The sequence below is a fragment of the Vitis riparia genome, chromosome 12 (genome assembly GCF_004353265.1).
Source record: "Vitis riparia cultivar Riparia Gloire de Montpellier isolate 1030 chromosome 12, EGFV_Vit.rip_1.0, whole genome shotgun sequence".
Taxonomy (NCBI): Eukaryota; Viridiplantae; Streptophyta; class Magnoliopsida; order Vitales; family Vitaceae; genus Vitis; species Vitis riparia.
In genome coordinates, this window is record NC_048442.1 from 4,624,961 (window position 1) to 4,639,829 (window position 14,869).

At 33.8% G+C, this 14,869-nt stretch overlaps 1 protein-coding gene across 8 annotated transcripts; it reads left to right on the forward strand.

Annotated features, from left to right (window-relative positions):
• The first annotated feature begins 4,029 nt into the window (after positions 1-4,029).
• Positions 4,030-8,228, forward strand: LOC117927279 (MDIS1-interacting receptor like kinase 2-like). Of its 8 annotated transcripts, none has more exons than XM_034846744.1 (7): positions 4,030-6,619; positions 6,707-6,814; positions 6,920-7,451; positions 7,548-7,657; positions 7,766-7,868; positions 7,950-8,068; positions 8,138-8,228. In XM_034846744.1, exons 1-3 carry the CDS (start codon positions 4,051-4,053, stop codon positions 7,315-7,317), a joined length of 3,075 nt encoding a protein of 1,024 aa, XP_034702635.1. In that variant the 5' UTR covers positions 4,030-4,050; the 3' UTR covers positions 7,318-7,451; positions 7,548-7,657; positions 7,766-7,868; positions 7,950-8,068; positions 8,138-8,228. The 8 variants fall into 8 exon arrangements, with proteins under 8 accessions (XP_034702635.1, XP_034702636.1, XP_034702637.1 ...); XM_034846745.1 differs by having other exon boundaries at positions 6,713-6,814; XM_034846746.1 differs by having other exon boundaries at positions 4,030-6,406; positions 6,506-6,814.
• The last annotated feature ends 6,641 nt before the right edge of the window (positions 8,229-14,869 follow it).

Here is a 14,869-nt window from a genome sequence, read left to right on the forward strand (position 1 = left end):
TTAGATATATTTTTCAGTTTTTTATTTTAAAAAATAGAACTTTTTTATATATAAAATAGAAACTCTTATATAAAAAAATATAAACCTACATTATGACTCTAAAATTTTTAAATCAATTTCAAAATTTGAGGTGATAAATTTTTTTTTAATATCTCAATTTTTTAATCAATTTTAAAAAACTATTGCATTTTTTTATATAAGATTATAAGACTTTTTATATTTTATATAGAAGTTATCCTTATTTTTTATTTTTTAAAATAGAAAATAAAGAATCCATCCTAATGGACTCTTAATTATTTATACAATTTAATTAATTAAAAAATGTATAGAAAGCAAGGGAAGCAACATTTTTCTTATGAGACATTTTGTACAATAATTTAATTCATGGTCCCATGTATGGTACATACCCCAACTTGAATAGTTGATTAATTAAACAAAAGGACAACTTCATTATTGCTATAATAATTGTTTTTCATCTATTATTTGTGATTGACTGTTGTGTTCTCTTCCATCTATTCATTCATATGCCAGCTGTAACCATTGATGAGTTTCTTTTATTCCTTCATCCCAATTATTGTGCATTAAATTTTGTTTTTTTTCTAATAGCTATTCACATGTACAAGTCTAGGGTGAGATGATTTAATTTACGCATAGAAGATATTGTTATCTTTCCGTGGATTAATCCATCATGAATGATGGATGAGTGGATCCACCAAGTGGTTTAAAAGTCTTTGACATGGTGCTTATGATAAACTGATTTAATGTCTTAATTTAAATACTTATATATAATAAGGGAATAAAAGGGAAGGAAAAGAAAGGAAAGGAAAGACAAGGAAAATAATTATGATTAGGATTAGAGTTTGAATTAAAATTTGATAAAGAGAATTGTTAAGGTTTTGTTTGGAAAGTATTTTTTTAAAATAATTCTGAAAAACAATTTTTAGAAAATTATTCTTTAATGTTTTATAGAACAAAGTTGGTTTGAAAATCTGAAATGTTTTTAACATATTTTCTATATTTTTTAATATAGTTTTAAAATAACTTTTTATTTATAATGTTTTATTTTTAATCATTCCCCATATTTATATAATTATTTTTTAAAATATATTTCAAAAAGCAAGTGAAAACAATTAAAAATAACCAAAAGATGTTCTCTTAAAATATAATATCATATATTTTTTCTTTTTTATGTTTTTAAGAAAAGAAAATAGTTTTTTATTCTTAAAAAAAACACAAAATATGATATTTTAGGTAACATATTTTAATTATTTTCAATTGTTTGTCTTTGTTTCCTTAAACTGATTTTTTAAGAGATTTTTTTAAAACTATCGTGATAATTTTTTTAAGAAATTTTTTTATATCATTTATATATTAATTAAATATAAAAAACATAAATATTAAAAAATATATATACATATATTTTCATTTATTTTATATCATTAAATATAATTAAATTAAATGGATCATAATTTTAATATTAATTATATTTTAAAGTTATACATATTATTGTCTAATAATATTTAATTTAATAATTAATGTATATTTATAAAATTTATATATTTTTTTATTGATGTATATAATATTATTATTGAATAAGATAAAAATATAATTATCATATATTTTTTTTATAGTATAATAAAATATGAGAAAATTATTTCATTGTAATTTTTTTTTCCTTCATATTTTTGAGAAGCAAATATAGGAACAAGATTACACTCTTTTCGAGTTGACTGACGCTGGCCAAAGACTTTAAAAATGGGCCAAGCAAGGACAAATTATTTCCATTGTTTTTTGTAATCAGAGAGTTGTTGAGTCGACAATAATTTGACAGTACTAAAAATGTGTCGGATCCCACGAATGACATGACTTGGTCTTTGTTTCAAATTTCTTTGGAGTTAATTACTCTTAAATCTCTTTATTAAGTATAATTTTTTATTTATAAGTTTTTTATTATCACTTTTAATTATTGGTTTAAGTAAAATGTCATTATTTATTATATTTAATTTAAGTATTTAAACGTCCAAAAGTAACCTTGGTTCACCACTGGGCAAACCTGCCCTTTTATTATACTTAGTGCACCCAAAAAAAAAACTAAAATGCATCATAAAAACAAAACATTAAAAGAATATTTTAATAAACAAAATTAAAAGAATATTTTTGTTAATACGTAATAACAAAAATGAGTAAAAAAATTATAAAAGAAAAAAAAAAGTAAAGTTGGATGGGAATAAGAGGAAAGATAAAAAAAGGTATAATTAGAATTATGAAATTGTCAACTTTTAAATCATTACTTGAGGACTAACATGAACTTGTAAACATGGTGATCCTCAAAAAGAATTATCACACATGACCTACCATTTTTTATGATTTGCCCAACTTTTTAAAGAAAAAAATTAAATGGAGTTTACAATCATATTAACAATTCAACAAGGATATCAAGTAAATATATATTTGAAAGTCTTTTTAATAAAAATGCTTGAAAAATGTTTTTTTTTTTTTAACAAGAACATTTATTTGAAATTCTAATATTTTTTACGAGTTTTCTATAATGTCTTTTAGAAGAAGTATTTATCAAGTTTTTATTTAAGAATACCCTCGATTGTTTTATAACTTTAAAATGATTACAGTTTTTTTTTTTTTTCAAATGATTAATTTTTAGTACAACATACTCTTTAGGAATTTGAAGCCATTTTTTACCCTACTTTCCAAATGAGCTCTTAGTCGATTTATCACTTTATGTATTTTCCATTGGTAGTTAAAATATTACATCAAGTTTGACCAAGATTTTAAAATCCAATAAACACGGTCAATTATTTATTCATGAAATTGAACTAAACCATAGATATTCAAAACTAAGTTTTTTGAATTGAATTGAGTGGTATATTCAGTCATGAAACTTTTCTTTTTATTATTTCCTTTATATTTGTAAGAAAAGCATAACATAAATTCTCTTTGATGTATATGTATTTAAAAAAAAAGCATAACATAATTTAATAGGAAATGTTGTCATTATGTCCAATCAATGATCTAAGTTTCACTTTTAATTAACTTGAAAATTGAATTAAAATAATGCAATATTATTTGAAAAAATTAACAAAATTTACATTTTGAACATGTCCTTTTTCATAATACCTATTATAAAAAGCACAAACCACTCTTAAATAGATGCATCTTTGCTCAACATTATAAAGCAAAAATCTTCAAGTTCTTGAGTCTTGCAAATCAGGACGCAAAAGAAATTATTTGCAATTGATGGCTACCACTAATAATGTGAATATTAGGTATAGATTCCTTGAAAAAAATTGTTGATAAGAATTAAGAATGCAATAACTCTTCCACACAATTGTTGACAAGAATTGGGGAATGCAACCACTTTTCCACACAATTATTGATATGAATTATGAATGCAATGACTTTTCCACCCTATTAAAGCCAACAAAAGTCTTGACTAAAAACATGCAGTTGGAAAGGAAACTTTATATTCATATATAAATATGTAATTTAAATTGATAAATAAGAAATCTTTTCAATTGATTTAGATTCCTAGCATTAATAATGTAGTTCCTCAAGCCTTGATATAATGTATTCAATTGCAAAGACTATTCCACAATTGTTGACAAGAATTAGGAATGCAACGAATTTTCCACACAATTGTTGATATGAATTAAGAATGCAATGAATTTTCCACACAATTGTTGATATGAATTAGGAATGCAACAACTTTTCCACCCTATTAAAGACGACAAAAGTCTTGACTAAAAACATGCAATTGGAAAGAAAACTTTATATTCATATATGTAATTGTAGGCATAAATTTTAATTAGAAAATTAAGAGTATTTTGATAAAATAAAATAAAATAAGTGTGGAATTGAGCTCATGTATATTCTCCTTTTCAATTCCATTAATTGTAGATGAAAGAGGTAGTTGGATGTGAACACCAACTAATGGAAACGTTGGATGTATCACATTTAAGTTTATAAATAAGTGTTTCATCTTCATCCTCGTTTCCAAGTAAACCCCCTAATAACTTCATTTCTGCCAATTCAACAATGCCCTTTCAATATTCTTCATCGTACTCCTTGCTCTCCCAACTCATCATTACTCCTTGCTTCTCCATATTTCTCATTTTCCTTCTATATTCAATAACATCATTCCATGTCACTTTTACATCTGCCTCTACACCTACCACTTCTTTTTTGAAAGTTGAACAAGATCAAGAAGCACTCGCTCTTCTAACATGGAAGGCCAGTCTTGATAATCAAACCCAATCTTTCCTCTCTTCTTGGTCTGGACGCAATTCTTGCCATCATTGGTTCGGAGTGACTTGTCACAGGTCAGGAAGTGTCTCCAATTTAGACCTTCATAATTGCAATTTAAGAGGTACACTCCACAATCTCAATTTCTCATCACTCCCCAACCTCCTTACTCTTAATCTTTATAACAACTCCCTCTATGGAACCATTCCACTCAACATTGGTAATCTTTCCAAACTAATGACATTTCTTGACTTTGGTTTCAATCATTTCACTGGTGTAATATCTCACCAACTTGGATTTCTAACATCTCTTAGCTTTCTAGCATTGGCTTCTAATAATTTCAAAGGCCCAATTCCACCTTCCATAGGAAACTTGAGGAACTTAACCACTTTGCACCTTTTTAAGAATGAGCTTTCTGGTTCCATCCCTCAAGAAATTGGATTGTTGAGAGCTCTTAGTGTTCTTGATTTGTCAACGAACAATCTCACTGGTCCAATCCCTCCTTCCATAGGTAACTTGAGGAACTTAACCACTTTGTACCTTTCAAAGAATGAGCTTTTTGGTTCCATCCCTCAAGAAATTGGATTGTTGAGATCTCTTAGTGTTCTTGATTTGTCAACGAACAATCTCACTGGTCCAATCCCTCCTTCCATAGGTAACTTGAGGAACTTAATCACTTTGTACCTTTCAAAGAATGAGCTTTCTGGTTCTATCCCTCAAGAAATTGGATTGTTGAGGTGTCTTGATAGTCTTCAATTATCATTTAACAATCTCAATGGTTCAATACCAGCTTCCATAGGAAACTTGTCTGGCTTAACCCATTTGGGTCTTCTTTACAACAAGCTCAGTGGTGCCATTCCTCTTCAAATGAATAATATCACTCATTTGAAAAATTTGCAGTTAGGTGACAACAACTTCATTGGACAACTACCACAGGAGATTTGTCGTGGTAGTGTTCTTGAAAACTTTTCCGCCATTGGAAACCATTTTACTGGTCCTATTCCAAAGAGCTTGAAAAATTGCACTAGCTTAGTCAGAGTTCGGCTTGACAGAAACCAACTTACGGGAGACATAGCCGAAAGTTTGGGTGTATACCCGAACCTAAATTTTATTGATCTAAGTAATAACAATTTTTTTGGTGAGCTTTCTGAGAAATGGGGGCAGTGCCACATGCTCACAAACCTGAACATCTCCAACAACAATATTTCTGGTGCTATTCCGCCTCAACTTGGGAAAGCAATTCGACTACACCAACTCGATCTCTCCGCCAATCATCTAAGTGGGAAGATCCCAAAACAGTTGGGTATGTTGCCATTATTGTTCAAATTGTTGCTAGGCAACAACAATCTTTCAGGAAGTATTCCTTTGGAATTGGGAAACTTATCCAATCTTGAAATTCTTGACTTGGCATCAAACAACATAAGCGGTCCAATTCCCAAACAACTGGGAAACTTCTGGAAATTACGGTCCTTCAACTTGAGCAAGAATAGATTTGTGGATAGCATTCCCGATGAAATTGGAAAGATGCATCATCTTGAAAATCTCGATCTTAGTCAAAATATGTTGACAGGAGAGACACCACCGCTGCTTGGAGAATTACAGTACCTGGAAACGTTGAATCTCTCCCATAACGGGCTCTCTGGCACCATCCCACACACGTTTTATGATCTAATAAGCCTGACAGTTGCTGACATATCCTACAATCAGTTGGAAGGTCCTCTCCCGAACATCAAAGCATTTGCCCCATTTGAGGCATTCAAAAATAATAAAGATCTGTGTGGTAATAATGTCACTCATCTCAAGCCATGTAGTGCTAGTCGAAAGAAGGCCAACAAGTTTTCTGTTTTGATCATAATACTCCTCATTGTGAGCAGTCTATTGTTCTTATTTGCTTTTGTTATTGGCATTTATTTTCTTTTCCAAAAATTGAGGAAGAGAAAAACCAAGTCTCCAGAAGCAGATGTTGAAGATCTATTTGCAATATGGGGCCATGATGGGGAATTGTTGTATGAACACATCATACAGGGGACCGACAATTTCAATTCGAAACAGTGTATTGGCACTGGAGGATATGGTACTGTTTACAAGGCTGAGTTGCCAATAGGTCGGGTTGTTGCTGTGAAAAGACTTCACTCATCACAAGATGGAGGTATGGCTGATTTGAAAGCTTTCAAAAGCGAGATTCATGCTTTAACACAAATAAGGCATCGCAATATTGCCAAGCTTTATGGCTTCAGTTCATTTGCAGAGAACTCATTTTTGGTTTATGAGTTTATGGAAAAAGGAAGCTTGCGAAACATTCTAAGAAACGACGAAGAAGCAGAAAAATTAGATTGGATTGCGAGGCTAAACATTGTTAAAGGTGTGGCTAAAGCTTTATCTTATATGCACCATGATTGCTCACCTCCCATAATTCATCGAGACATATCGAGTAATAATGTTTTGTTAGATTCAGAATATGAAGCTCATGTATCAGACTTCGGCACAGCTAGGCTTTTAAAGTCCGACTCATCTAATTGGACTTCATTTGCAGGAACTTTTGGTTATACTGCTCCAGGTACATTTTTCTTAGTGCCTTGCTTATCTCTAAACGGCCTCTACACATCATATGTAACTTTTATAATGCTTAGCAGAGCAGAGAATGATCTAAACTTCTTTGCAGAACTTGCATACACGATGAAGGTGGATAATAGAACCGATGTTTATAGTTTCGGTGTTGTAACATTGGAAGTAATTATGGGGAGGCATCCTGGAGAACTCATCTCATCCCTGTTATCTTCAGCGTCCTCCTCATCTACATCACCATCAACTGCCGACCAATTCCTGTTGAATGATGTGATGGACCAGCGCCTCTCACCTCCTGTGAATCAAGTGGCAAAGGAAGTAGTGGTTGCAGTGAAGTTGGCATTTGCATGCTTGCGTGTTAATCCCCAATCTCGGCCAACTATGCAACAAGTTGCTCGAGCACTCTCAACACAGTGGCCACCATTGTCGAAACCGTTCTCCATGATTACATTGGGTGAGCTGCAGGGTCATGGTCATGGGGGTGAAACTGGCTGAGGGTCCTCACTTCTCCATGTTAATTTGTTATCAATTGATTATTACTGTAAAAGCTTATATTGGGTAAAGTAAGAAGGTATCTCAGGTCTGAGGAAGTTTCAGCAGATAAGGCATACTGTTATGACATCCATGGGGTGGGTGCAAGCATAATGTCTTGTTTTTACTTCTATTATAATATAAAACTACAATTATATTATTTTCTTAAGATATTTGAAGGGTGGAATGTGCAGGTGTACTACCGTGAAGAGACCCATTCTGTTCCTGCTGAGATGACAGAGGGGAAATGTGATGTCCTTGCAACCTTTGGAACGTATTTTTGTTTGAAGGGTCCCTCAAGCAGGTAGTTCATTTGTATCTATATCAGCCAAAAAATCGAATTTGATGACATTTATGTTAAAGAACGTTATTATTTTACCTCCTGTTGCTTCCAACTTTGCATGTGTATCAGTAGCCAAGTGGGCTACTGAATATGAAGAGCTTACTGGGGATGCACTTAAATTCGATCATCCACAATCATTGATGTGTGTTAACGATTACAGTTCGATCCTGAGGTGAATGATTTCGTTAACATGAAAATCTCTTTTCCTCTGTCTCTCAATTTGTAACAGACCCGTAAATTGGTTGTGATGCAGGGCTGTCGTGGAGTGTGGGAATGTCGATGACTGTGTCTCTACTTCTGAGACTGCCAAATAATCTGCATCACCGGATGCATGGACAAGTTGATTTTAATAATGGGGGGCCTCCATGCCAGGTTTGATCAGCTTCTGCTCTGTTTTTTTACTCTATTCTAGGAGCTAAACCAAGGCTGCCATCTTCACAGGGTTTCTCTGGGATGAATCCGTTTAACCGAAGTAACTGGCGTAAAGTTCAGTGTGAAATGATCCTGGCCTTCTTATCCTTTGCCGATTACTTTCAGCCAAGGTTCTTCCTGCTCGAGCATGTGAGGAACTTCATGTCTTTCAACAAAGGACAGGCATTCCGTCAAACTCTAGTATGGTAGAGCAGTCTATGAAGCATTCATCAGCATTACGACATTGTAAATTCCCATCTTGGTCTTGAGCTATGGCCACAACTGTTGAGGGTTTTGCAGATTTTTCCAAAATTTTGTCTCTCACATTGAATCAAATCCCATCCTTTGTAATTTTTCACAAAACTGGAAAACCCAGACAGGGTTTAGAATTTAGGAGGCCAGTAAAAGATGAGGATTGAATTGAATACGAGATGTATTGACTCCAATTGCAAAGCTGAAATTTGAACGGAGAACAGAGGATTTTACGTTCTAGACGTGAGGGGCTTATATCTAGGAAAATAAAGTGGGAGCTTCAGATAATACTCTTTTAAGCCTGATATGGAAACTTTCTGTTTGTGTCTCACAGGATATACCTCTGGTGTCAATAACTCTGGAGGTTTGAAGGCGCGTCAGGGAGCCATGGCCCCAATTGCATGGGGCGTGCTCCTTCCATTTGGGGCAATCATCCCAAGATACTTTCAAGCATCATGATCCTCAATTGTTTTATCTTCATATCTTGATCCAGATTGTGGGTTTTCTTCTGGGTCTTGCTACTGTTGTCGTAGGAAGGACACTCTACAATGGACTGGAATCCGATCGCATTGGCAAATTCAAGATTCAGACCCCTCGAATCCTTAATGCTTGTCCTTAGCATTCTTCAGGTTTGTTTGGGCTCGGGCTAGGCCTTCACTCGACATTAACTAAATATATTTCTTCAAGCATGCTGAAAACTGAGTTTACTTCTTCTCAGGTAGTGGCATTGAATCTAAGTTTACTTCAGGTAATGCTGAAAACATCACTGGGTAGGGAAACTTGCTCTCTTCTTGGGAGCTCTGAATATTGTGATTGGACTTTGAGTGGCAGAAGCAGGCTCGGGGCGGAAAAATAGGATATGGGTTTCTTGTATCCTTCATTCTTGTGACAGTCACCGTTTTGAACGTATCGTTGGGGCTGCGGAGGTCCAAGAAGGCAGATGACTCGTGTTTTTGGATGTAATTAGGTTTTTTGTTCATGTGTCTGCACCTTTTTTAGGACCCTAACAAGTAATCTTTTCATTTTTTTCAATAGATTATTGAGAGAGTGATAATTTCCAAAACTGTTGAAATTACATTTTTTTTTTTTTTTTTATGCTTATCAGCATGAACTATGAGTTTTTTGTTATTATCTCCCCTCAAAATGGGTGACAAACCGTATTTTTTTGCTAAGATGAAACAAGTAACTCAAGGAGAAAATGATTCAAAGAGCAGATGAACATATTAAATAGAACTACTTCATACACTTGCATAGTTCAATTTGATAAAAAGAGTATTTAAGTAAAACCCCGATAAGGAGAGTAAATATATATTTAGGAATTGATGATAACTAACCAAAGATAATTAATGTCCATTTGAAAGTGTTTTTAGATGAAGAGCCTTTAGTTGAAGCTTTTCTCCGATAACATTTAACCTTGCAATTTTACATATATACTATTTATGTATGAACTTCTCTTAATTTTATAGACACCTTTTAAAATTGTGAGGGCCCTTGAGCCTAAAACAAACAATATATTCATTGTTGGGAGCGAGTCTAGGACCCTCTTAATATGCATTCTATTTTATTGTGGACTATAAATGATTGATTTGGTAGTCCTTCTTATGGTCCAAATATCGATTCCTTAAGACTTCCAAATGGAAAAAAGCATGTCTATTTTGCTCATAGGTGATCAATCTCACTTACAGGTGAACTAAGATAAGCATCGACAACAAAACCATGCATTTGATTGAGAAAGAAGTAGAAGAAATGACAGCTAATTTGATTTTAAAATTTAACATGAATGATTTAAAAAATATTAAGAGAAATAATAAGACTTATGTTCTAAGGATAAAAATGAAGAAAGAAATGATAGAGTTAAAAAAGTTTACTTCTGACAAGGAAAAATAGTTAAAAGAATTTAATCCAAATAAAGAATAAGGGAGGAATTTAAAATTAATAAACTTAAAAATTCAGTTTTAATTAATTTACATATTAAATGATTTGAAAATAAAATTTATAACCTAAGCCACTTGATTTTTTTTTTTTTCATTCATTGATACTTTAAAATGATATCAAGTTTGGTTAAAGATTTAAAATCCTATGAACTATGGTTGGTCATCATTTTCATGAGTAATTGAATTTATCTAATTTTTTGTATTTATTATTTAGTCATTTTCTATTTTTTGGTGAATAGGTGTAAACTAAGTCACAACCATTTAAAAGCTTAAGCTTCTTAAAGTGATTGAATTTTATTTATCTATTTAGTTATTCAATTTTTATTGTATTTATTTGTTTTAAACCTATAAAAAAAAAATCATAATATGAATTCTCTGATATATATATATATATATATATATATAATTAAAAGAAATTTATGATCATTATACGAAACCATAACTTGTGTCTTCAACCTTGACATGTTAAAATCAGGTACCACTTTCTTTGTTCTTTTATAAGATATTTAAAACTAAAATTTAATATATAGTGCATTGTAGACCCCTTAAGAGAGAAAAGACAAGGATGATGTCTCGCCACCTGGAGGAGCTGGCGACACCTAGGATAAGTGTGGGGTGGGGGGGCGCTTTGCTGCTGGAGAAAGCCAAATTGGATGTGTAGCAAGACGTGATGGTCGGCCATGCTGATGATGGGAGAGAAGCCATGCTGCTGATGTGATGAACAGCAAAGGGAGGTAATGGCTTGCTCGGGGAAGATAGTACCTGCTGCCACAAAGAGGAGGAGGGAAGAAAAATGGGGATTAGAGGAAGAAAGAGGGAAGCTGAAAGGAGAGCGGCTGATGATAAAATATCTTCGTGCAATGGGTCATTTGACCAAGTCTTTAATAATATTAAATTGTTTTATGTTGAGTCTTATCTATGTTATGTTGTCCTGGTCTATAGGAAATTGTTTATTGAGTCTCTTTATTATCTCCTGATTTTTGGTGATGGTGGCAACAAATTTATTGAAACATGGTTTCATGGTCCTATTTTTATGCCTTTGTTGTTATGGCTTTGTCAAGCCAGTTGATTGTATTGCCTATTTATTGGTTGTCTCAGTACAAATAAAGTGTGGAATTGCTTCTCTGTTCTGGTTTTACTTTTGCTCAGTTTATTTTATCAGTGGTATCAGAGCCCGGTTAACATTAGAAAAGTGGGTTAAAACCAGAAAGTGAGAATTGAGAGTGCCAAAACAGAGAGAGAGTTTGTGAGACAGAGAGTCATATAGCAACAGCTTTGTTTATTTTCTTTCAACAGCAGAAAAAAAAAAAAAAAAAAAAACAATGGCCTCTGAAAATTTTGTGCAACTTGCAATTCCACGTTTTGATGGTCACTATGACTATTGGAGCATGTTGATGGAGAATTTCTTACGATCTAAAGAGTACTATCAAGTAGTCTCTGGAGGGATAGCAGAACCAGCAACGAACTCACCAATGACGGATGTGCAGAAAACAGAGATTGAAGAATAGAGATTAAAAGATCTAAAGGCAAAGAATTATTTGTTCCAAGCTATTGATCGCTCAATCTTGGAAACTATTCTGTGCAAGGACACCTCCCAGCAGATTTGGGACTCCATGAAGAAGAAGTACCAGGGATCAACGAGGACCAAGAGGCAGCAGCTTCAAGTACTTCGATCTGAGTTCGAAACGCTTCGAATGAAGCTGGGAGAGTCAGTTTCTGATTACTTCTCAAGAACAATGGCAATCATCAACAAAATGCGAATTCATGGCGAGAAGATGGAGGACGTGACTGTTATTGAGAAAATCCTTCGGTCAATGACGCCAAAATTTAACTATGTTGTTTGTTCTATTGAGGAATCGAAAGACCTTGATGAACTATCAATTGACGAGTTGCAAGGATCTTTGTTAGTTCATGAGCAGAAAATCATCCAGGAGGACAAGAAGGAGCAAGCTTTAAAGGCTTCAACTAACAACAATGCTTTGACAACGAATAGATCAGCAGATCGAGGTAGAGGCAAAGGAAGAGGAGTTCGAGGAGTTAGAGATGGAGGTAGAGGAAGAGGTGGACGAGGCAATTTTAGAGTTGATGAAGATCAACCAGATTTCCAAAATAGAGGCAGAGGCCGAAATCAACAATTTGACAAATCCAAGGTAGAGTGTTTTAGATGTCATAAATTTGGCCATTATCGTTCTGAATGTTATACTAAATTACCTAACGACAAAGAAAAATGAGATAAATCTAATTATGCAGAAAAGAAAGAAGTTGAAACCTTGTTGATGGCTGTTCAAGTCAATTAACAACCTCGGGCAGAAGTGTGGAATGTGGACACAAGCTGCAGCAACCACATGTGTGGTAGTAAGTCTTCTTTTTGTTTTCTAAATGAAGGTTTTCGTTCTACAGTGAGCTTTGGTGATTGTTCTACTGTGAATGTAATGGGAAAGGGTGATATTAATATTAGAACCAAGAATGGTTTTGTAGAAACAATTTCCAATGTTTTTTATGTTCCAGACTTGAAAAGTAATTTGTTAAGTGTTGGTCAATTGCAAGAAAAGGGTTACATAATAACAATTCAGAAGGGTGCTTGTGAGATATATGATCCTTCGAGAGGTGCTATTACTGTTGTTCAAATGGCTTCAAACAGGTTGTTTCCATTGAAGATTGATAGTGTCCAGTCTTTCTTAATGGCTGAAGTGAAAGATCTTTCATGGCTTTGGCATTTACGCTATGGCCATTTAAATTTTGGTGGATTAAAAACTCTCCAACAGAAACATATGGTGACAGGTCTTCCTCAAATTTCCATTCCTTCTCAAGTTTGTGAAGGATGTGTTGTTGGCAAACAACATCGTTCTCAATTCCCTCAAGGAAAGTCGCGAAGAGCAAAGAATGTCTTGGAACTAGTTCACTCTGACATTTGCGGTCCAATTAATCCAACTTCTAATAGGGGTAAAAAATATCTAATTATCTTTATTGATGATTATAGTCGAAAAACGTGGGTTTCTTTTTTGCAAGAAAAATCAGAAGCTTTTAGTGCATTTAAAAGCTTCAAGGCATGCGTTGAAAAAGAAACAGAGAGATCCATCAAAATTCTCCGCACTGATCGTGGTGGAGAATATTGTTCAAATGAATTTGAACATTTTTGTGATGATCAAGGCATACGAAGAGAACTCACAACTGCTTCTACACCGCAACAGAATGGTGTATCGGAGAGAAAAAATAGAACCATCCTCAACATGGTGAGAAGCTTGCTTGCAAGGGGCAAAATTCCAAAGAGTTTTTGGCCGGAGGCAGTGAATTGGAGTATTCATGTGTTGAACAGAAGTCCTAGATTTCTGTTCAAAACATGACACCGGAGGAGGCTTGGAGTGGACAGAAACCAGTTGTAGATCACTTCAAAATTTTCGGTTGCATCGCCTATGCACATGTCCCAGACAAGAAAAGGAAGAAACTTGATGATAAGGGTGAAAAATGTGTTTTTCTTGGCGTAAGTGAAGCATCCAAAGCATATAAATTGTTCAATCCACTCACGAAGAAGATTGTGACCAGTAGAGATGTTATTTTTTATGAGGAGAGCACCTGGAATTGGAATGGGCGGCAGCCTACTCAAGTCATTTTTGACAATGATGCTGAAGAAGAAAAGCAGCTTCTACAACAACAAATTCCTACGGTTTCTATACCTGAAAGTCCACCAAATGATGCTCCAACAGCCGCTAAAACTTCATCAACAGCAACAGAGAGTAATGTAGTTGTTGAATCACGACTTCGCCGTGTTCGAAAAAGGCCCGCATGGATGCAAGATTTTGAGGTAACTGGAGTTCAATCTGATAACTATGATACAATTGCCCATTATGCTTTGTTATCAGATTGTGATCCCATTACATTCCAAGAAGCTATCAAGGATTTAAAGTGGCATAAGGCTATGAATGAGGAGATCGGGTCTATAGAGAAAAATAATAGTTGGAAGCTAGTTGAACTTCCAAAAGGGAAGAAATCCATTGGTGTTAAATGGGTTTATAAAACAAAGTTGAACAAAGATGGTGGAGTTGATAACTACAAAGCTCGGCTTGTTGCAAAAGGGTACAAGCAAGAATTCAGAGTGGATTACAAAGAGGTGTTTGCTCCAGTAGCAAAGCTTGACACTATTCGCTTGGTGTTATCCATGGTTGCCCAAAACTCATGGTCTATCCATCAGTTAGATGTGAAGTCAGCATTTTTGCATGGAGAGTTGGAAGAAGAAGTCTATATTGATCAACCCCCTGGGTATGTGAAGCAAGGTTATGAGAATCAGGTATATAAGTTAAAGAAAGCACTATACGGATTGAAACAAGCGTATAGATGCTTATTTTACTGAGGAAGGTTTTATTAAATGTCCATATGAGCACACTCTTTACACTAAATATGGTGTTGATAAGAAGATTTTAATTGTGTGTTTATATGTTGATGATCTCATTTATACTAGTAATAATAAAACCATGCTTGCTGATTTTAAGAAGTGTATGATGAAAGAATTTGATATGACTGATATGGGATTAATGCACTATTTTCTTGGCATTGAGGTAGTGCAATCATCTGCTGGTGT

Bases quoted from the DNA above. Each gene is read 5' to 3' on its own strand.
- LOC117927279 (XM_034846742.1), top strand. From the start codon at position 4,051: ATGCCCTTTCAATATTCTTCATCGTACTCCTTGCTCTCCCAACTCATC. The intron at 6,815-6,919 runs GTACATTTTTCT...ACTTCTTTGCAG, and splicing joins TTTTGGTTATACTGCTCCAG to AACTTGCATACACGATGAAG.